This window comes from Odontesthes bonariensis, chromosome 7, assembly GCF_027942865.1.
Source record: "Odontesthes bonariensis isolate fOdoBon6 chromosome 7, fOdoBon6.hap1, whole genome shotgun sequence".
NCBI lineage: Eukaryota > Metazoa > Chordata > Actinopteri > Atheriniformes > Atherinopsidae > Odontesthes > Odontesthes bonariensis.
Window position 1 is genome coordinate 18,931,589 of NC_134512.1, and position 22,091 is coordinate 18,953,679.

The window sequence follows — 22,091 nt, forward strand, 5'->3', positions numbered from 1 at the left end:
ATCTTGTTCACTGTGCCATAGACGCACAGGGGATTGCACAACCAACCTTTGGGTCGAAGGCAATCACTCAACCAGCTCTTATATTTTCTCTGCTCTGTCCCTGGCTGTCTTGATCTGTCACTTGTAGTTTTATTGGATTCCCTGCCCAGACTGCACTTTTTATTTGCCAAGTAGCCTACTAAAGTTCGTTTTGTGTCCTCACTTGCTTGCTTTCAGCATGTCTTTTTTGCGTTTGGGTCCTGCTCTGATCTCTACCTTGACTATATGATGGATAAAGATGGATAACATGGTTTTTTTTCAATTATATTACATGTTGTCATTATTTTCATATAATTTTGAAATGTACATTTCTTATATTTTGGCAAGAAATGTACACTGTATGTACGATGTTTTTTAAATGCCACAGGGTTTAAGAACTAGACTGAAGGCTGATGAGGTGAACAGAGGGGTGGTTTGAGAATACAGATGATCCTTATTATCGTTTGTTTGACTTTCTACTGAAAATTAAAACCTTTTTAAATAATGCTGTCGATTCAGCGTCTTTTGTTCAAAAGCCACAGGGCGTTTCTCTAATTACTATAAAATTATAAAGTTGGACAATAAATTAAGATCTAGACTGAGACCATGGTTCTGCATTATCTCCTAAATCTTCAGAGATTTTCATTACTCCATTCAAATGCCAAAGTTAAATAGACAAACATCCTGTTGGTCTCTGGCCAAGACTGAAGGAGGAGACAGAGGAGAAAAAGGGTTAGGAGTAAATGGGCACTCGCTCTTAACACACATGGCTTCAGTTTCCCCTCCCACTGTGTAGCCTGGCCTTGCACGAGACCAGAACACTCAAACAACCAAATATGGTGTTCATTAGAACGACAGGGTATTTGTGCTGGCTATCTCTTACCATCCCTTTTTCAATCAGTCACAATATGCTGCTGGCACATCGAGAATATTTGGTAAAAATAAGTGTTGTAGTAAGTAAGGAAAAGTTCAGCCCTGTTTGACCCCCTTTTAGACTAAGAAGTTATAGACACGGGGTTACTTCTCAACTGATTTAGCTGTTTAAAGTAACCCCTGAGAACCAAAATAATGGGAACTCTCATTCATGGCCATAACATAAAAATGGGGTTCTTTGCATATTTCAAGGTCTGGTCTGCAAAGCAAGAGGAAAAAAAAGTGCTTCTACAATGTCCATATTTGGTCTGGCAACTTTTGCCAATCCTTCCTCTGAAACATTCTTCCAAAGGTCCACTGACCCTCTGACTGAGCTATAAATGACAATGCTGACCTCTACTGGCAAGAATGCAGAACGATTTTTGTTCAGTAACATAGTAAAAGTGTCTTTTGGCACTTTATGTGGTTCAAAACTTTCAAAAATTGTTACTTTAAGTGGCAAAAAAATACTTCGAATGCCTTTACTGCCTATAAGTTAGCTGAGTGAATGTTACAACACAGGGTTTATTGAGTATGAATGAGTCAAGTGGTAGTAGTCAACACTGCAGGTAATTCGAAAGATGGACAAATTTAATCACCTTATGGTCATAAAAAAGGACAAAATAATCTCAATATTACTGCTTGTTTGAAACTCTTTATTTTTGGTGAATACAAAAAATACCTTTGTGACCAGATAAATATTTTACATACAGCATCAAATCAAAACTATAGCAGTCTGTTAAAGAAAGCACAACATCTATTAATAACAGAGCATGTAACTCTTATTCTATTTCCGTTAATACTTGGACAAATTGGTCAGACACTATATCCTAAGGGAATTCTTACATTTACACAAAAAAAACTTTTTTTCATATTGGTTGGACAACGAAACAAAGAAGTTACTCAGTTCAACATTTAATAGGGACTTGGCATAACGAATTTAAACAATTTCTGGACTTCAGACACAAATTGCCACATGCTCATCGAATGCAGTCTAGTGTTAGTCTCTAAAACCTAAAGTATCCACAGATGCCCTTTTATATCAGCATTATAACATTGTCGGCAGGTAGGCCACCAGCCAAGGCATTATACTGTATGGCAAAGGACTTGTTATTAAGACCCCGATTAAACTGGCATAATGTTCAGATCCAGAGAGGACAAGGCTCAGGCTCCCACCCAGCCTGATATTCAGCTGCTCGCAGGGCAGACTCAAGTAAGGCACTAGTACACAATGCAGACCAGACACTGGCATGGACAGATTGAGAAGATGAGTTGCTGAAATTTTAAAATATCGTATACTACAATACAGTCAAGGGAAAAAAAAAAATTGAACGAGTTTCCTCAATCAGAGCATGAAGCTATTTCCTTCTTTTTTGTTCTGGGAACTTTTCATATACTGTAATGGAAGCTTCAATTTGTCATCTTCAGTGCAAAAATGTGAGCAAATACAGAGCATAATGTATGCTCATTTCATTTGAGCTCAGTATCATTACACTCAACTCATTTTTTTAACCAATAACAGTGCAGAATCTCATTATAATCTTGCTTGACTATTCAGTGTAACATATTGCCATAGACATAAAGTCTAAAGTGAAATGATTTTACATAGACAGGGCAGTGACTCTCGGAGAACATCTGTATACGAGCGTGTTTGCGTACAGCACAGTGGGCATTTTGGCCAGTGTAAATGGTGGAGGAATTTATCCATCAAGTCAAGAGAAAAAAAAACCAACATGATAGATAATGTAAACATACAGAACATGACCGTACACAGCTCTGTGTATTCTGTGGGAGGAACTGGTGGGGGTTACTTTAAATGACATAACATACAAGCAGCAGGATATTTTTGGTCACATTTAGACAAGAATTCTCTGAATAGCACACATTACACCCCTCTGCTTTATAAGAATGTGTAAAAATAACTGATAATAAACATCTTTATAGTGAGTGTCAGCCAACGATGTTATTTCCTTTACTCCAGTCAGAACCCCCTCTGTGTTTGGCATCAAGCTAAACAACTTATTTAATCAGAATCCATGACTTTTCAAATTTTGTAGGTTTAACTGCAAACTCCAGGTTCACATTTTCAGTTCAATACAAGTGCCTTTCCATTCTACACTACTCTATTGGTTAGTAGCTTCATTGATATGTGTGGAGATTATGGTGCATGCAAGTCAGTGGTGAAATGAGGCATCGCCATTTTTTTTAACTCATCCTCTGAGGATTTTTTACAGTTAACATACAAGCTATGAACCCTTAGTTGCAGAACTATCATCTGTTCATTCCTATTTGCTTTAAAACTCCCAACAGGTACAGAACATTCAGTGGTTATAGAGGATTTCTGCATTTGTAACATCTTTGATTCATGATTGTAACAGTCAGTAATGCTCATGATGCACTAACACTCACAAAGCAAAGATAAATCTACCATGGAAATGAATCCAGCTGTCTTGGTTTGCTCATAATAGCCTTCTTCATGTCAAGGTCTGAATGTCAATGCCATCCACTTACAAATACATACATACACCACACACCCACTTACACTCACACAAATACACTAAAGAGCACAGGCACTTGTTTTTCTCAACAAACAGGCCTGTTTCAAGTGCTGTATAGTCATTGGTTATGTGGGAGTAACGCAGCCGATAGCACTTCTCCCACTTCTCCCACATGGCAACATCTCTACCTGACAAGAGGGTCCCATCTGCACACCAGCGCACATCCTGTCGGCTCACTCTATCAGCCCTCGTCCTCCCTCAGCTCGCTGGGCAGGAACTTGTATTGCTGCTGTCGGATCTGAGCCAGCTTCTTCCGAGCTTCCTCCAGCTCCCGCTCCTTCCTCAGCATCTCCTCCTGGGCCGCAATGATCTGAGGAGACAGAGCGCAACTAACAGAAACTGCCACCTCCACAATACCAAATCAAGTCTCTTAGCTTACATGCGCACAGCTTGTTAGGTTTAAGTAACCGGTGGAACCACGTCCAACTGTAGCACCTCAGATCTTTCTCCTCAGCCTTCTCCTGGTCAGAGGATGTCAAGATGAATTTTATTTCCGCAAAGTCATCGCAATGTTCAATACCAAAACTACAAGCTTAGGAGTGAGCTGTTTATCGAGATCATATTTTTACCTACAAAACATGGGACTTACTGGTTGGCTTTGGTGTTTAAACATGGTAGTTCAGAACAGAATCAACGTGTTTAAACAGCAAAGTTCCAACTTAAGACAAACTAGTTCATTAGGCAGTGTAGCCTGCAAGCTCCATTTAAAGAGAGCAATGTAACAGCACTTGCTTTAAAAAAAAATTTCTGAAAAAACTTTCACATAACATCTTGATATGATATTCAGATACTGGACTGCTTTATTTTCTGACAGATGTTGGTGGATTGGTAAGGTGAAATAGGTGATTTACTTCAGTCTGCAGGTGAAACTCTCTTGAGAACACACTCAAAACTGAATTTTGCTTTAAAAAATTATAGCTTACTGTGTAATAAAATGAAAAGATAATTGTTTTGATGTATGTGGAAAGAAGGAGAATCTAACATCAACACAATGTCTTTTGAGACAAAAAACACAAAATGATCTCAAATATTATTAACAATATATTGATATGTAATACTTTAATAGCAAGGTTACTTTCAATACCTTCTTACTGTATTGTGAGATCCCTATCATCCGAACAGAGAAAGAGAAATAACGAAAATTCTTATATTGTCATTTAGGCAATTATTAGCTGGTGGAAAAGTGGTCAGTATAGGGATACTTAAAAAAAAACTTAAACATTACGAAGTACAGATTGACATAGGAGAAAAAAATATTTCTTTGAAAAATTCTTTATCCAAGTATGTTAAAATGTCAAACACAGTCTGAAGTGGAGTCCCAGGCTCCCCACAATGTAACAGTGTCACTGGTTAGATTGAAAGTGACAAGCTGAATCCCAGCTGGGTTGCACCACTGAGATAGAAGCCCAGTCAGGATTAAAAGGAAAAAGAAAACACTCATCTGTGAGAATTTTTTCCCTTTTCCTTTTTTCAAAGATGAAAAGGAAGCAATTTCTCTGCTTTGACAGAAAGCCGCGGAACAATCGTCAAGCAATGTGATATTTTGCAGCTGAGGGTGTCTAACAAACCTGGTAAACAGCTTTGAAATTGATCTGATGGGCTGTTCAACTGCAGGAGCTCATCACAATTTCAGAGAAACAACTGTGGCATTTCGATGTATCAGTGAGACACGAAAACACTCAGTAGCAGTCAATGAAAGGGGCAAAACACACAGTAAGGGATTTCAGTCAAAGATTTTTCCAAAATTTTGTCTCACCTGAGCTATGCCTCCGACAAATTTAGTCTTTACCACGACACTGTCATCCTCGTTCTTGTCAAACGCTGCTTTCTGAGCTGCCTTGACGAGGTTGTCTGAGGCTCGCTTCACAGCGTTGCCAGCAGCCTTGAGAAAGATATCCCCAAAATTAGCATGCACAGGATCCATATGTTTCAGTGGAAGGATTAAAGCTGTGTTTCAGCGTTACCTGTAGTCTCCTCATGGCTTCAGAATCATGGTCTGCCTTCACCTTGCAGGCCACCAGCAGCTGAGCTGTGGAGGCTGCAACCTGCTTGGCTGAAGAGATGAGCTTCTCCTCACTGGCGTGGCCCTGCACTGAGGCATTAGCTGCCTCACAAAGCTTACTGGTGGCTGCCGCTACCATACGTGCCTACAGTCAAATTCACACATGCTCTTAGACTGGATTTGCTATTTTTAATATATATTTTTATAAATTTGTATTTGCATTTAGGATGACAAGTTAATAAGGTAATTAAAAGAAAAACAACAACAACTTACAGCTGATATAAGACCTTGTGACCACTGACCATCATCTACCGCATTGGCAAGATTGGATCCCACCTTAGGTAGATTATGGGTAGAAAATATAAACATTGTGTTGCATTATTAATAGTGTATGTACATGTCTAAATAGCTGAGTATGCGCAGACTTACCTTGCCTTGTGCCACCAGCTCTCTTTGAGCAGCAGATGCAGATTTTACAAGAGCACTAGTTGCTGCAGCGATGGACTTTGCTGCTTCTAAGATCTGCTCCTCAAAATCCAGCGTCTCATCTGCCTGCTGGAGGGAAAACCAAATATTAGCTTAGTCTTAGAACGACAGAAAAAAAAACAAAAAAAACCCACTACAAACCTTAATCTGCAATGCAAGCAGCAGACTTAGGGGAAATACTAAAATATATATTTGTTCAGTGAGCAGATTACTTTTAATCAGCTTATAAAATACTCATGGAGTACTACTTTTTGACTGCAGAATGTGACACAAACCTTCCTAAAAAATCATGGAGGACAGGAGCTCACTGTCCTCAAAAATAATGCTATAATTATCATAGTCCCGATGATACAGAATCACCAGTAAGGTTCAGTTTTATCTGTCACGTAAAGCAATACTGAAAATGATCAATTTTAAGTGACGGCAGAGCAGCTTGTGGATAAAATAGTTAATTTCCCACAAATGAACTAAAGAGTGGTATGAGAATCAGGGAGCAACAGTTCAGGGACATTTAACAAAGGGCCATTTCTGCAACAGCGGTCAACAGCATGTGATTGACCACAGACTTCCATAAACACATAAGGCACACGTGGCTGGAGACAGGGCGGGACACTGTAGGAATATGTTTGATATATAGTTGGACTGAATAACAACCTAATATATCAAACATATCAGACAGAGCCCTGCAGAGAAGGCTTCCAGGTCTACAATGGCTTGGGGGGTTGGGGGGCAAGGAAGCATGCTGGGAGCAGGAGAGCCTTTCCCCCTCATAGGGTGGTAGGGATGAAGGAGCACAGAGAAGAGGAAGTAACAAAGAAAGGAGAACAATCCGGGCTGGTGTAGAAAAAATAAATAAAACCTAAACACCTGTTTAAATCTGTGGGCTTGTGCCATTAAAATGACAGTATATGCTTCTCTCTTAGATTTATCTTCTGCTTGTGTGTCTCTGCAAAAATAAACTAACACCAGCACTTTATCATAACTTTGACAAATAATATGTAGTGCTCTGCAGTTATTCAATACAAGGACCATTAGATTAAAACTAAAATGTTAATTGAGGAACTTGGTCAGGCACTTGTTTTAGGATTTCATTCTGTCCTCAACATATCAAACATAGCATTACAGAATAATTTCTAGATAGTAAATATTGGGGATATTATGCACGATCAGTAAGTGAAAAACAGCGTTGTCTATCCCTTTAAACTGTAAGGCTTGCCCCCTGTTTGAACACTAGGGGGAGCCATTGACATCTAAAAGACGAAAAGCCTTTGGCCCACTAATCCCCTTTCATAAACACAAAAGTCCTCCTAAATGCTATCTGTGGTTGGGGAATTATAGTATGAGACAGAGCTTTACGTGGTCTTTATTAAAATTGGGGCAGCCTGAATATATGCACTTTCATATCACCCAGACAAAGGATTGAAATGATAGTCACGTTTACAGAAAAAAAAATACAGAAAAGGGGGGAAAAGGGTTTGAGACACAAGACCACAACTATCCAGTCTCCAGAGATAGAAAAACAAACAACACACTCATGCAGTGCACACCACAAAGACAACCCCTTTAGTGCAAAGAGAGTAACACAAAAGTACTTTTACTGTCCAAAAGCTGTGCCACACACATCTATCACCCATCTTATTTATGTGCATTATGTATTAAAGTGTATGGAGACACAGTAAATCTCTCAGCTCAGTTTATAAATGAGGAGCACCTCAATAAAACAAAGGAAATAAGCTGACTAAGTAAGAGAGCCTCTTGTTCACAAAGGGTCATAACAGTTCATCGTACATTTGAGCTCAGTCCAACATAAGCTTGACGACCCAGCTGTGTAATTGCATGTCCTGGCAGTGCAACTCAAAATAATGTCCAGGACTATCTTTGAAGAAAGTTTTGTAAGTCAGCTCACTGGACCTGCTTTCTGAGTCAACACACTGAATGTAGCAGAGAAACATTCTCTCCTTTCATGATATCACATCAGCAGCTCAGTTACTGAAAAAGATGACTCCGCTTCAAAGTCAGAGTCACCTTTTTCTACCTACGCCCCACATCGACTCCCGGCTGATTAATGGCAGAGAGCTGTGTGTGGGTTTACGTGGGCGGGAAGGGTTGAGTGAGGCACTTTTTACCTTGGGCTTGGCCCTGGGCTTGAGCTGCTCCAGTTTCTTGGCAGCAGCTTCAATGGATGCTGCCGCTCCGAGCAGCTCGGTCTCGGCAATGACGGTGGGGTCTTCAGGGTCTACACACTCTGATCCTGGAGATCAACAGCAGATATTGATTGCCAGATGAGTCGCACAATAAACAGCAGTAAAAATACGCAAGTGATAACATTTTATCTAATGTAACAAGGTTCCGATTTTACCGCAAAGAACAACTCTTTTCCTACATGACTTCCGACAGATGGTACAGATAATACATCACAGATAATTGTTTGCAGTGTGATGCTTTAAGTCAAGTGAGACTAACTTAAGTTAGATGACATGAATACTTGTCATTTTTATAGGTTTTTAAATGTCCATAAAACAAAGCTGTTTGGGGACAGCTTGGTCAAGCAGATGGGATGATGTTTTTATAGATTATGTTGATCACAGGGGAAATGCGCTCCACCCCCATCTGACTCTGATGAAAGGGGATCTGGGGGAACAAAACAGACCATATCCCACTTACCTCCATCTGAGGCAGCAGAGAAAGAGGAGAGGAGAGAGAAAGAGAGAGCACATGGGACATTAGAGAGGTGAAGTGGATAGCCCTGCTGCGTCTCAGGCTATACAATGAAATCTAATTCTCATCCAAACACAATCTATTACCCCTGTCAGATGCAGTACTGCAGCATCTAGAGAAAACACTGTAGTGTGTTTGTGTTCTAACCATCCTACATTCGGAACACTTTGCACAGCAATCACATTTAATGCAATTTCAATATTCCAAAGGGATTTTCATGACCCATCTTTATTAGTAATGCACACAGGTTTAGTGGCTTGACTCACTAGTGCTATAATGTTATTCATGCACAAGAGGATTAGGGCTCCTCTGAATAATCTCCAACATCTGCCCAATCCAGTCATGTCTTTTTTATTTTTTTATTTGATCAAATTGGGTTGTCTCCTGCTGGGAATCTCCCCGTTTCAAGCTCAATGTATTGCGCAATTTCACCTCCACCAGTTTTACACCACTGGACCTAAAAATTGTCAAGTCTAACTTTTGCCTGTGTGTGTGTGTGTGGCCTCGCCTTTCATGGCCTCAGCTGTCTGGACGAGCTCTGTCACGCACGCTGCTACATGCTTCGAGTGCAGAGCCAGCTGCTGCTTCTGCTCTGGTAAGGGTCTCTGCAGCACCTGAAAACACAAGAGCACAACGTGGTCATATGTACAAACATGCACACACACAAAAAAAACATGCACACACATATACAACAAATAAAAGAGTCTTTTATACAAGGACATGTCATGGATTTCCCTCAAAAAGGCCTTGTGACAATTTACACAAAATTCATGGCACCACTAAAATCAATATACTAAAATTTAAATTTGCATTGAAAATTCCCCTTCTTCAACCAAATTTTGATCCTGTGTAATATTAATATAATCATATCATACAATAATGACAAAATCATAGCATTAAAGAACTATATTATAAAGAGCTACTTTTTACCAGAGCAAAAAACACTGCAGAAGATCTTTATAAATACAGGTTAGAGTTAGAAAAGAAAAAGTTTTTTAAGAGTTGTGTGAAAAAGGGGCTATTTCTTATTCCTTTACAGTTGTAAAAATACAGCAATCCGGTAATTGTTAATTACCGGGGGGGGTATTTTGAAGACTTTCAAATGTAATGTACTCCAGTACATCACGAAACTCAATAAAGAAACCAATGACATGAACTGGCAGGGTTTTATGAGCCTCCAACGACCCAAAAGCAGTGTCAGTTTAAAAGATTAATCAGAAAGCAAAGAGGATACAAGACTGGAAGAGCATTATACACGTTCCCATGTGTTTCAAACGTTGTGATATCACACGTTACTGCAGGGATATTAATAATTGACTTGCTGTAGCTAGCAGTAACTTAGCAGTAATTTTTAACACCCCTCCAAAATGTCTGAGTTGCAAATTGATTTTTTGTGTTTGGTTTCTCTGTTACTGTACTCGACCACTGGGAAGGTACCCACAATCCACTGTTTAAATTACACAAAATGGACTGATAAAACTGGAAATTTATTTAACAAATTGCACAAGAATCAATTCCATTTTTTTCATGGCAGTACACTGTAGCGTAAGACATTAACTCTATATTACTCAGTATTTGTTTGTTACTATATAGGAATAAATGGTATTTCACACTGTCAGACTGTGGACAAGCAAATTTAAAAAATTCTGCAGATGATGCTAAAGAACATTGGTCTGCCATCAGGCCCCCTTTCAGTTATCGATGGGAGGGCGCGCTGCAGCTAATGCAGTGCCAAGTTGAATGCAGAAAGCCACAGAAGTATTGTCAAGCATAAGAGGGATTCATTTTGTACATCAGACCTGATTAACTTCACCTTTGATTCGTAAAGATCACCCATCCATTCTTCCAGAACAAGAGATATATACACACACACATATGTCTCCACAGAATAACTAAAAGCTGAACCACAAGCGAACGGACACAAATCACTTCCATCATTTATGTATGAGGCACATGATCGCATCATTCCAACCTGCAGCACTTGCTCCAGAAGGTTGACATATCCGGTCGTGCACTCGGAGCCATACTGCAGGGCCTTACTTCTTAATTCTTGGCCTACTTCAGGGTGGTGTGCTGCTTGCTGTAAAGTTTCAATGTTAAAAAGGACATTTAAAAAAAAAAGGACATCAAGACTATTCCATGGGAATGTTTTAACACGGGTTCCTCCATCAAGGTAAAAATGTACTAGGCAAGGTCAAATAAAGCCTTTAAATTATAAAACATAGTGATGTGTAAATAATCTGGCTCTGATCAACTCAAACTGTCCAGAAATTTCTTTTTGTGATTCCTTGGTTTAAAAGAGCATTGACTTAAAGGCCCCAAAACCGATCTGTTTTTGTTTTGTTACAAGTGCTCTGCAGGTGAGCAGGACATCCTGACTGAGGCTTCCCTGCATGACTTTGAAAAGTTACTGATTCCCTACCTGCAGAGGAGCGGGCACTAAACAGATCCAACTTCATATTATCTGCTCTCAGCAGGCCGGGTGTACATTACCCCTGACAGCCTGGTGTTGTCTGTGTGAGGCCTGTTTTGGCAGAGTGGATTAGCACCTTGCAGGTAGTCAGCATATCAGAGATGGCTTTGCGGCTCAGGTTGGCGGTGGCGATCACATCCTCCTGCTGAGCAGAGTTGCCTGCAGCTACTGCCTTGGCTGTTGCAGCGGTGATGCCCTTTGTCATGCGGATGAACACCTCGGGTGAAGTGGACTTGTCTGGAATGTCCTTAGACTGGAACATCTGACATGAAGATGAGCCATAAACACAAGTGGTTGGTTATAGTGATCGAGCTGAGAGAGGAAATGAAGGAGTGCAAATAAGTGTTTTGTCAACAAGTGGGGTGGACTCAAAGCCTATGTATTATCTATGTAGCACTATAATTAGTTGGATTTTGCTGCGCTTAGCTTGGGCTGGAGCTCTTGGTAAAACCTCCGCTTAGCCTGGGGATCCTCGGACTAAGATTACCAGGAAAATTACAAAAAACAAACTCGTGAAATATTCTTTCTTTCTCACTCTAGCTGTGTGTGCAACCCAGAGCTTGATAAGAGCTGTTGGAAACGGAGATTGACGGATAATAAAGGGGAAAAGATCAAAAAGATTCCCTGTTTTGTTCACAATTATAGACGTAGACCCTTTTTGAGCCAGTTTTGCAGGGAAGGCTGTATCTCATCATTTAACTCCCAACAGACCATAAGAAGAGGCTTGGCCTGTCAGGCAGTCTTACGGTCAGCTCCTGCTTGATGCACTCAATGGTGGCCTCCAATGCCCTTGTCCCACGAGTAGCTTCATCCTCCACTGCCTTCACTGTTTTTAGAAGAGATGTCACGTTTGTCACCATGACCTATCAGATAAAGACAGAACAAAATGAAGCCCGCAGTTAAACCAGGAGGTGGAGCTCTTTATCCTCTGTGACAAAACACCTCCTTCACCCATTCCTACACGTTGAATGATGATGTTGGAGGTGCTTTCCCGAAGAAAATCAAACACAAGAGCTGCTGAGGGTGGAAAAAACAGAAGGATGCATTTAAAAATGAAAACATAGTGATTTACTGCTCGCAATACAGTTTATTTACAGACTCAGAATGGAAGAAACAATTTACTGACTCATAGTGACCCAATCCACTGTCTGTGCTGCATCCACCAAAAGTCTCTTTTCTGGTTTGGAATTTGAGAAACATGATCACCAGGAGTTTGAGGGTGTTCCATTTGGAGGTCACCATATGTTAGAGGAACAGAAACAATCTGTCAACATGAGCAAGTCCATGGGTGGCCTTAATTCCATTTAGATGAAAACCCTGTGTACAATTACTGCGACATATGATGGTTAGCTTAATGTTTGCATAAAAAAGAAAACATATATTTACAGAGGAGGTGTGCACAAACTCTCCGAAGCAAATCTCGTTGAATGAATTTAGAGGTACCTGAAGATCTGTTACTAATTAAACACTTTGATCTTTGTGCATTCCATTCGGTGACCACAGCTGCAAAGAGGTTACATGCAATAGCTCTGATCTGCAGCTTTTGTTCCTCAGCAGTTGACAGCTGTGGCGGTGCTCAGGAGGACAGAGAGTTAAATGACCACTTTTTCCTCTCACGCATCTGGGAAATGTTCAACATCTTTCTTCTGATCACTGAGGTGTTCTATGGAGCGAGTTTTGAAAGGCAATGTTTTAGCTGGCTTGAGAAAACCTAAACCCACATTCAGAGATGATGGCATCACAGCTGTGGTGGTAAACTTTCTTTATTAACCCAGAATTTCTTTTTAAAACTAAGTGCTCCCTTAAAAGGTGGGCCATTAGATACTTTCTACAAAAAATGCACCGGCCACATGTCATCTGCTTTAGCCATAGGGATCAAGTAATAATAACATAGGTCTGTGATTAGCATAAAAACACATCACTGTGAAACCAACACTACTGTTGCAGGGAAGTCTCTGTTTCTTAGACTTAAAACTTGATGCATTTCATTAAATTAATCACAATAATCAAAAAGTGTATTAATGCTGTCACCGCTAAAATGAGTGGTGCAAGGAAATCACTTTCGATTTCGAGCAAATCAGAGGGAAATTAGTTCATATCATCTGTTATATATCTGTGTATAGCAATAGACATGTATTTTTTAAGAATTTGTCTTCTATTAGATGTAATACCTGCTGTGTAAAATGGACTTGGATCAGATTAAAGCATTAAAAAGAGAAGTGACCCCCCCCTCGTTTTTTTCCTTTTTGGTAATCTAATTAGAAACCCTGCATAAAGCCTCTTCTGGAGCTGGTTATGTGTTCAGCAGAAGTTACCATGGTGATCTGAACAGGTTAAAAGACAGTGACCTTCATGACATTGAAAACTCTGGCTTCATGTTCAACATATCCACTCATTTCCTTCTTGTAGTACATCCTTATGGTCTTGAGTACAAACAGGTATAGTCTCTGACTGTTAGGTTACTCACTTACGCATATCATTCTTAACATATTTAATTTTGGAGACTGACAGGGTTTACGTATGGAATAGATTTAATTCTTTCACCCTTTCTCTGTCAAATTAAACCCAAGACTCCGGAATTTAAATATATCTCTATGACTGAGTTATGTATTTGGGAAATATCTAGAATAAAAGTTATTCACATATTTTGAAAGGAAATTATATACTGCCTATTGCAAGTCTCTTTATTCTGTAAGAGGAAACATGTAGATCCTGAACCACTTTTTTCATTGAATTGTTGGGCTGAGTTTTACCTCAGGTATTTCTTAATATTTGAGCAAAAAAAAAAACGAAAAAAAAAACCTACTTTACTGCAATTTCAGCAGTAATACTCTAGAAAATCTTGTTGTAGGTAGTTCTCAGTAAAGCACAACCTTCTCTATCATGCATACACACAGCATAAATGACAGCCTCTGTCCCGCAGAAAAAGCAAAGACCTTACACATCACAATAGGAGCTGTCATATCTTCCTACTAAAAAAGCTTTGCACAGTGTTACCAGATACATCAAACTAGACCTAATAACACAAAGAGAGCTTTTGCAGAATACATATCCACAGGTTTATCGTCTCAGTGAGGGAACTTCTGCTGAAATCAATACACAGCTACAAACAGATATGACAGCGATCAGCCTAAGTGCTCTATTCCTTTACCTTGGCAGCGCTCTTCAGCTGATACATGGATGGGTCATCAGGTGGTTTGCCGGCGGCACATTTGGTGGCTCCAATGAGTTCGGCAAGAGCTTTGGCAACATCTCGCACTGCATTTATCAGAACCACCTGAGGAGATAGAGCTGGAATCAATACAGCTCAATGGACAGAGTATAGGCTTATCGGCTGTGCCTTAGAGACAGGATTTTGCACTTATCACTCCCAGCTACTCATGATACTTCAGACTTAGTGGAGGGCAGTGATAGAGGCATGCACTCAGGGGAGCGAAGAGTTATAAAGAGAATCTAAAATGGGCTGTACTCAAAGAAAGAAATCATTCATTGCAATGAACTTGAGTAAATCAATTCTTGCTTTTAAAATGTATTTTCATGACAAATACAAATCAGTGATTGGACATTCATTAGAGTACATGTACTCTGGATTTTTATTCACCTGTGTCTCTGGGTCTTCGGAGCCCATGCTGGTTGCTCCCAGTTTGACCACCTCAGTGAGCTGAGTGATCGTTTTGGCTGAAGAATGGGCGGCCTGAGCCAGCTTCTCCTGGCTGGACGCAGCTCCCGCAACCAGCAGCTTGGTGTCCTCCACTAGCGCCTTGGCCGTCTTCAAGATGCTTTCCCTGAGGGACGGGACACATTGTGTGACAATCTGCTCAACAGTCACACTCAAGCACAAGCAATATGAAAGGAAGCTGCTTCTGCTACGCTGAACAAAATGTTTGTTTAGTACAGACAATAATCTATTTACATTTAATGTGTGAAACGCATGCCAGTATTTGGCTTTATTGATAAACTACCACTCTCCTAAGTGAGTCATTCAAAGCAAACATGAGCTCTGAAGTACAGACAGCACAGTAAAAACCTAGCAACTGGATTCTTATAAAGCAGTAAGTAAACTCAAAAGGTACACACATTAAGTTTTATTGGCCCAGTGTTCCAAAAACCAATTAATCTAATGCCCATATTTAGCATCTGAAACTTTGCCCTTTTTATAGATCTTTGTTTAACACCAATGGCTGGATGACTTTTCTTGTTTGTCGGGAGGTCAATGCACCTGTGATCAGCAAATGACTCTTCACTCTCAGGATTCAGAGTTCCAGCTGAGGCGAACATGATGGTGGTGTCCAGGTCAGCGATAATTCCAGAGACGGCGCTGGCAGCTGTGATGCACGCCTGGGTGCCTTTGTTTCCGGCTTGCAGCGCTGACAGTACCAAGGACACCTGGAACATGTTAAACATTGCATTGGATGAATAGAAAGCTCCTTGAAACATGTTCTTTTTTAGTGTTTAAATCCGTCCCCAGGTTCTAATGATTAAACATCACCATTTCCCGTTAATAGGTGTAAGCACAACATTTTATAACCAGACAAGTGAGATTGCAGATGCTTGGAGTGAATGATCTGAAGATTCCTTTTAGACCTCTATTCATCCCACATAAACAATTGGAAAGCTCTGAGAGGTACATATGTCAAACCACAAATTATCCTAATCTTGAATCAAGTCACTCCCTCAGAGTCGAGCGAACTGTGTGAGCAGCAAGGCTGTAAGCTGCTAGGGCCACAGCATGGAGATATGTGGAATTGTTAACTGCACAGTGTAAAGGTAGTAAGGCATGGTCTCATAAGTGGTACAATAACAGAAACGCACCAGTTACTACTTCTTACAAGATGCATTGAACATATTCTCACTGAACTCTATACAAGTTTCACATTAAAGCTAACCTTAAAGGAGCCATGGCATGAAATTTTCACTTTTTAAGGTTGTTTAACATTAATATGAGTTCCTCTAGCCTGCCTGCGGTCCCCCAGTGGCTAAAAATGACGATAGACCTAAACCATGCAATGGAAATTATTCTCCACCTTTGGTAATGTGACCATGCAGATGGCCTGATCGAGAAAGCTGCCGCTTATGACGTGGCGCCGCTTATGACGTGGAGGTTGTTTCCACCCAGAGCCCATATATGGCTATGCCAAAACTGCCTTTCCCCGCCCACAGCTCTTTGGCCAGCTCATTGCGCTGTACATGGATGTAAAAAATCTGTTTAGAGCTCCTGCATCAGAACCTCTAAAGAGCCAGTGGACAGATTTAGTTTTTTCTGGGAAAGTGACGACAGAACCGAAGAGATTTGTGTATGTGTGCGCCAAATATTTCCCCGACGAATGTTTCCAGAACTTGGGCCAATACCGAGCCCAATAAGGGAGAGCCCAGACACCCTGCGGAGGAAACTCATTTCGACCGCTTGTATTCGCGATCTCATTCTCTCGGTCACTACCCACAGCTCGTGACCATAGGTGAGGGTAGGAACATAGATTGACCGGTAAATCGAGAGCTTCGCCTTCTGGCTCAGCTCCTTTTTCACCACGACGGGCCGGTGCAGAGCCCGCATCACTGCAGACGCCGCACCGATCCGCCTGTCAATCTCCTGCTCCATTCGACCCTCACTTGGGGAAGGATCTCATTCCCGAGAGTAAGTAATTTAACGCTCTATTATTGTGTTGCTTTCCTGTATGTACAGTATAGTTACATAGCTTGTTACCACAACAAAGGGTTTGTATCGTTAGCTATGCAGCTAATAGCATCTGCAAGCAACTAGTTCATCATATTGTCAAAGTAAGCTCATTTCAACAGGTTTCGCTAGTTTTACGGCATAGGGCTGCCGTGCCATCTACGTGCCATAGCGATTCACAAAACATTTGTGCATGGTACCACGGGCGTAAGTAAGGCCACACCCCCACCCTCCACTTTGGATTTAAAGCTACAGACCCTAAACAGCTCATTCTGAGGATCCTAAGGAAAGCTCATTTTTGGGACTGGCTGTAATTCTGCACCAAGGCAGAATTTTGAGGAAAAAAACTCAGATACAGTATTAGGGGACCACTAAAGCCTCCATTTATTTTCATGCCATAGGACCTTTAAGGAGGTAGTGGATAGAAGTTAAACTTTTTCAAAGTTAATATCGTGTCCACGTAGTGTTTCTCATATGCTGGAAGACATCATGAGCAAAACAAACAGGCAACATTGTGGCTGATCACTGGCAGCCAGGCTGTCATACACAACAAGCCGGAGCAATAAATCCTGTCAACTTGCAGGGAGTAATTTGGGAAAGCTGGTGATTGATAACAAGGTTTGTCTTACAATAACATTTGGAAATACAACACTGTTCAGTCGAGGTACCATATCATCGGTGTGCACTTGTTCTATTTCAGCTCAGAATGGGAATCTTTACTGCCATTTTGCTGCTCTGTTTTATTTCACACAAATTCGTCTTCTGTGCATAGAAACGAAAGGCTTATGTGTTATGTCCTCACCCTGCGTTTCTTTCTCCAAATGCGCAGCATAGAAAATGATGACTGGGGGAAGGAACAGCTAAGGTGAAGAAAATAATTTATCTGAGCTGACAACGACACTTCATGTTACTGTCAATGGAATCAAAGATATCAAACAAACATATTCATCAAAACAGAACCCTCTGAGTTCTGGGACCCCCTGATCTACAAATTAAACTTTAAGTTTTTGTCTCCTGGTTGAAAATGATGAATTTCGGCGAGTGATGACTTGTGTTGTGATTTTGGCCATATTGGAGCACGAGTGACTCGCAGGAGAGTGGTAAAGGAAGCAGCACAAAGAGGGGTGAGGTAGGGCTAATTTGCATAATCCCTTATTAGATGAGGCAAAGGTGTAGTAGGATTATATCTGTGCAAAAAACAAAACTATAAACATGTAATTGTCATTAACAAAGATTCGCTTTTAGATGTTTATTCTATGGCCCAAGGAAGGTGTAAATATACAAGACACCCCTGTGTATATTAAAAAAACTCACACTTAAGCTGCTGCTTCTTCTTATTTGAAAAGCTGTATATACAGCAATAGTACTGATCAATGCGTGAAACACAGTAAATTTTAATAAAGATACTAATGTTGAGCTCTTGTTGCTCTCAGCTTTCAAACTAAATATTTCAAATTATGGCAGTAAAATAGACTTTAAAAAGTCAACATAATAAAAGGAAATGGAAGCCATTTGCATAAGTTAAAGGAGGTCCACCAGTTTCTGACCATGTTGCTTACCTTTTCTGTGACTGCACGGGCACACTCGATGAGCTCCCTTTTGGAGAAGCTGTCAGTGGGACTGAGCTGCAGAGCACCAGCCTTTTGGACCAGATAGATACAGCCATGGCCCAATTCTTGCACCCGTGTCCTTATATGGAAAGCTACCTAAAAGCATAAAGCAGCATCAACTTCACTGCATCCATCTTCTCAATTTGAATCACTACACTTCAAAATTACAGTCATCTCCCAAACCGGCATATCTCTTACCAGCGTGTGGATAAAAAAATCGATTTCAAGAACCCTCAGAGAGGAAACGCTGGCACTCCACCTTTAATTTCCAGACTGCAATTCATGGGTGGGTTGTGCTTCATTACAAGCATCACTATAGGCTTTTATACTTGTAGAGGCACAGTGTTGCTATGGTAACCACAGGGCTTCCAGCAGCATGTTATACACAAGATATTGATAAGAACTGTGCGCTTATTAGTGCAATATTTGCACACACTGCCGTGCTCTTGACAACACGGAAAGCTTTAAGTTAAGAGTGAGTGGGTCCTGAGGGAGGATGAATGCTGGAAGGTAGTATTTCTGTTTGATCTTACATTGTTGGTACTGCCTTGAGGAAAGGGTGTCATATCAAAGATCAGCGAACATCTGCTCTCATCAGTGCATTAGCAGCTACATTTGGAAGCATTTTAGTGTGAAATGCAGACCCAAGCTGATACTTCTGTCTGACATTTCAATGGTTAAGTTGTGTAAAGATATATGGCCTGATAAATTCAAACCCTCATACGATAATAAAATTTCCCTGACATCTTGGACAAAACCGAGACTGTGCATCCTCACCTCTTCTGGCTCTGCAGTGGCTGCAGCAAGGCGTCCTTGGTGTGCAAGCTGCCCATAGTCCACTGTCACTTGAGAGGCAAGGCCGCCAAGCTCTTCAGGGCAGGTTACTGACTTAGTCATCTGGTTACAGAGAAAACATATGTCATTAACAGAAGCAGACTGCATATATCTCTAACTCTGATTGCTCTAAAAACTGGAAAAAGGTCATGGAAAACAGCTCACCATCTCCTGAGCATTGATGGCGATGGCCTTGGAGAACTTCACCATGGTGGTCTGGTAGTCCACAAAAGAGCCCTCGGGTTCAGGAGGCGTTCCTTCATCCAGCTGTAAAGATCCTCTTTTTAGTACTCACACAGCAATCCTTTATATTCTTACACTAGGTAAAGCCATTTATGTGATCCCTAATGTATCATTTAGTTCAGTATCACTTTATAACAAATGATCATCAAACAATTATAAGAGTTTTAAAGTTTTCATTCAATGTTATATTTACTGGAAAAAATGATTCCGCCATTTTTTAAAAACATGTTCTCATAGCCTAAAAATATCTACAAAATATTGTGAATTCCTCTATGATTTTATGATGGATTGATTTAAATTGCTTTAAAGAGTGCCCGTGGCTTAGTTGGTAGAATGGTTGTCTTCCAATAGGAAGACTGATAATTTGATCCCCAGACCCTCCTCATATTGAATGATCCTTGGGCAAGACACTGAACCCCTATACCACCGTGGATATATTAATTTGTGTTTGTGTGATAGTGGTTAGTAGTAGGTTAGTAGTAGTAGTTTTGAGCCACCCCATATTTCTTTATATTGTTTGTTTTTCCTTATAGACTGTATTTCCAATTGTAATTATACATGCTTAAAAAAAAATGCCTGCACCTATTTCACACTTTCACAGCAATATTTAAAGAAATGGGGGATAGCTCAAAACCTTTGCATAGTACTGCAGGGGGCAAATATACAATAAGTTTAGATGTATGACTGTGACGGAGAAAGACAATGTAAAGTTAAATCTGCAAAAGGTTAAAAGGTGCAATATGAATGTGGACCATATACTTTATAAGTCGGCATTAAAGTCTGTCAGACCAACTTGCTTTGTCTTTTGATGCAGATCCCAGAAAGAATTTAAATTAATTTTCAAACGTGGCTGAAAAATAAACTTTGGTTTGACTATTAGATGGACTGGGGCAATAATTCATTAAATGACAACTCTTTAAACACTGATCTCCTTGGTTGTACACTGACACACAAATGACAAAAAGCTAAATTGGATGTGTTGTCTTCTAGAAAGCAGTGAAACAGATGATGATGATGTGATCTGTCTTCATGTTATAGTCCACACATATCAATATTTAAATATAGTAAATGCACTTTTATGGGATATTCGAGGATTTTCTTACACACCATATAGCAACCAAGTTATTTTTATCTTTACAGTGGGAGTTGTTCACTAATAAACAGCCTCTTATATGAATAATACATTTATCTTTTTAAAAGAAAAAGAAGAAAATATACAAGTTGGTCAACATCTGAGACAAGTGTATTATGTTTGCATATCAATTATAAACAATGTGTGTCCTGTCAACACATTGATGAGCAGAGGCCTGTGTATTCAAACCACGTCATCTACTGGACAAACTGTCACTGACAAGGACACACCCTCAGAAGGGACACAGTGGAATTACTTTCCAAGCAAAACCATTCTGCCTTCAGACAAATGAGATGAGATCTATTCAAACACTCAGTGACTTGTCCAACTGTAGCCCACAACACATATATGTCCTCTGTCGAAATGCACACAAACAAACCCCTACTCACCCTGCCCATGGACTCAGCAATGGACTCCACCATGCCCCCAACCATGCCACCCTCACTTGCCGCCTCATTCAAAGTCACCATGATGTCGTCGACAGCCTCTTTCATCAGCTGGGCTGCCTCGGAGATGGCGTCGTGGGTGTGGGATGCCTGAGGATGCAGGCAGCTGATTAACAGCTCTGTAACACTAACACATATCTGGTTTATCCAGATAGAATGGCAATGAAGTAGCATAGTACTGTGATGTCCCTAAATCTATTATGAATTCACAAGATGACACTCACAATTCAAGTGTAATACCGGTACATCAAAAATGTAATCACAAATATGAAGAATTGTTGAAGGCTGGGGTAGTTAGACAATGTGATTAATCATGAAGTGCTGAATTTGAATAAAATCAAAATCAAGCAAGAGCATGATTGAAAGCTGTGCAGTGAGGATGTTTTAAAATAGAATCACTAAAATCTTAAAATAAATTCTAATGCTAACAGTGAGCCATAAGACCTAGGCAGAAGTCCTGGGTCTTTTTTCTGCTCAGTTCAACACAGGCAAATATCTGATAGAAGAACATAGAAGAAAAGAGAATTACAGAGTCTGGGAAGACGAAAGATATTCATGCTCAGCAATAAAGAAAGGCGTGATTCTCTTTGAAATAAAGACCTTTCCTTGAAGATACCACACTGAATTACTCTTAATCGGCTCACTGAAATGTCACTTATACAGTTCAGTCTTGCAACTGTGATCCACACACTATAGCTACAAGAGCATTATGACCAAGTTGATACCTTTGGGTTTCCCCCGCCTTCTTTAGCAGCATAGAGCATCTGTAGAGCAGACTCGGACATGGTCTTGGTTTGGTCCAGGATGGTCATCTGCTGTTGGTGGTCGTGCAGCTTCGAAGCGAGGCCCACTGATGCCACAACGAGTGGATCAAAGTAACTGGCCAGCTGGGTCACCTGGGGGGACATGTTTAATAGATCTAAGTGAGGATTGAACCACAAAACAGGAAACAGACCCAGTGGGGGTTTCTTTCTAAATCCAGAGGGGA

The 22,091-nt window shown here is 40.4% G+C and overlaps 1 protein-coding gene across 5 annotated transcripts in view; it reads right to left on the reverse strand.

The window, feature by feature from the left end:
* Positions 1 to 1,573: 1,573 nt before the first annotated feature.
* The window catches only part of tln2b (talin 2b), an 87,126-nt gene continuing 66,608 nt past the window's right edge, over positions 1,574 to 22,091 (reverse strand). For 4 of the 5 annotated variants that reach the window (XM_075469880.1, XM_075469875.1, XM_075469878.1 and 1 more), the window contains 18 exons: positions 21,829 to 21,999; positions 21,047 to 21,193; positions 19,448 to 19,549; positions 19,226 to 19,345; positions 18,398 to 18,544; positions 15,387 to 15,553; positions 14,769 to 14,952; positions 14,319 to 14,444; positions 11,914 to 12,030; positions 11,244 to 11,429; positions 10,667 to 10,774; positions 9,203 to 9,308; positions 8,103 to 8,227; positions 5,920 to 6,045; positions 5,764 to 5,826; positions 5,453 to 5,635; positions 5,245 to 5,370; positions 1,574 to 3,798 (listed from right to left, as the gene is read on the reverse strand). In XM_075469880.1, the coding sequence (XP_075325995.1) occupies positions 3,670 to 3,798; positions 5,245 to 5,370; positions 5,453 to 5,635; positions 5,764 to 5,826; positions 5,920 to 6,045; positions 8,103 to 8,227; positions 9,203 to 9,308; positions 10,667 to 10,774; positions 11,244 to 11,429; positions 11,914 to 12,030; positions 14,319 to 14,444; positions 14,769 to 14,952; positions 15,387 to 15,553; positions 18,398 to 18,544; positions 19,226 to 19,345; positions 19,448 to 19,549; positions 21,047 to 21,193; positions 21,829 to 21,999 (2,433 nt within the window). In that variant the 3' untranslated portion in view covers positions 1,574 to 3,669. The remainder of the gene's footprint in view (positions 3,799 to 5,244; positions 5,371 to 5,452; positions 5,636 to 5,763; positions 5,827 to 5,919; positions 6,046 to 8,102; positions 8,228 to 9,202; positions 9,309 to 10,666; positions 10,775 to 11,243; positions 11,430 to 11,913; positions 12,031 to 14,318; positions 14,445 to 14,768; positions 14,953 to 15,386; positions 15,554 to 18,397; positions 18,545 to 19,225; positions 19,346 to 19,447; positions 19,550 to 21,046; positions 21,194 to 21,828; positions 22,000 to 22,091) is intronic. The other variant, XM_075469879.1, reaches the window with a different exon arrangement.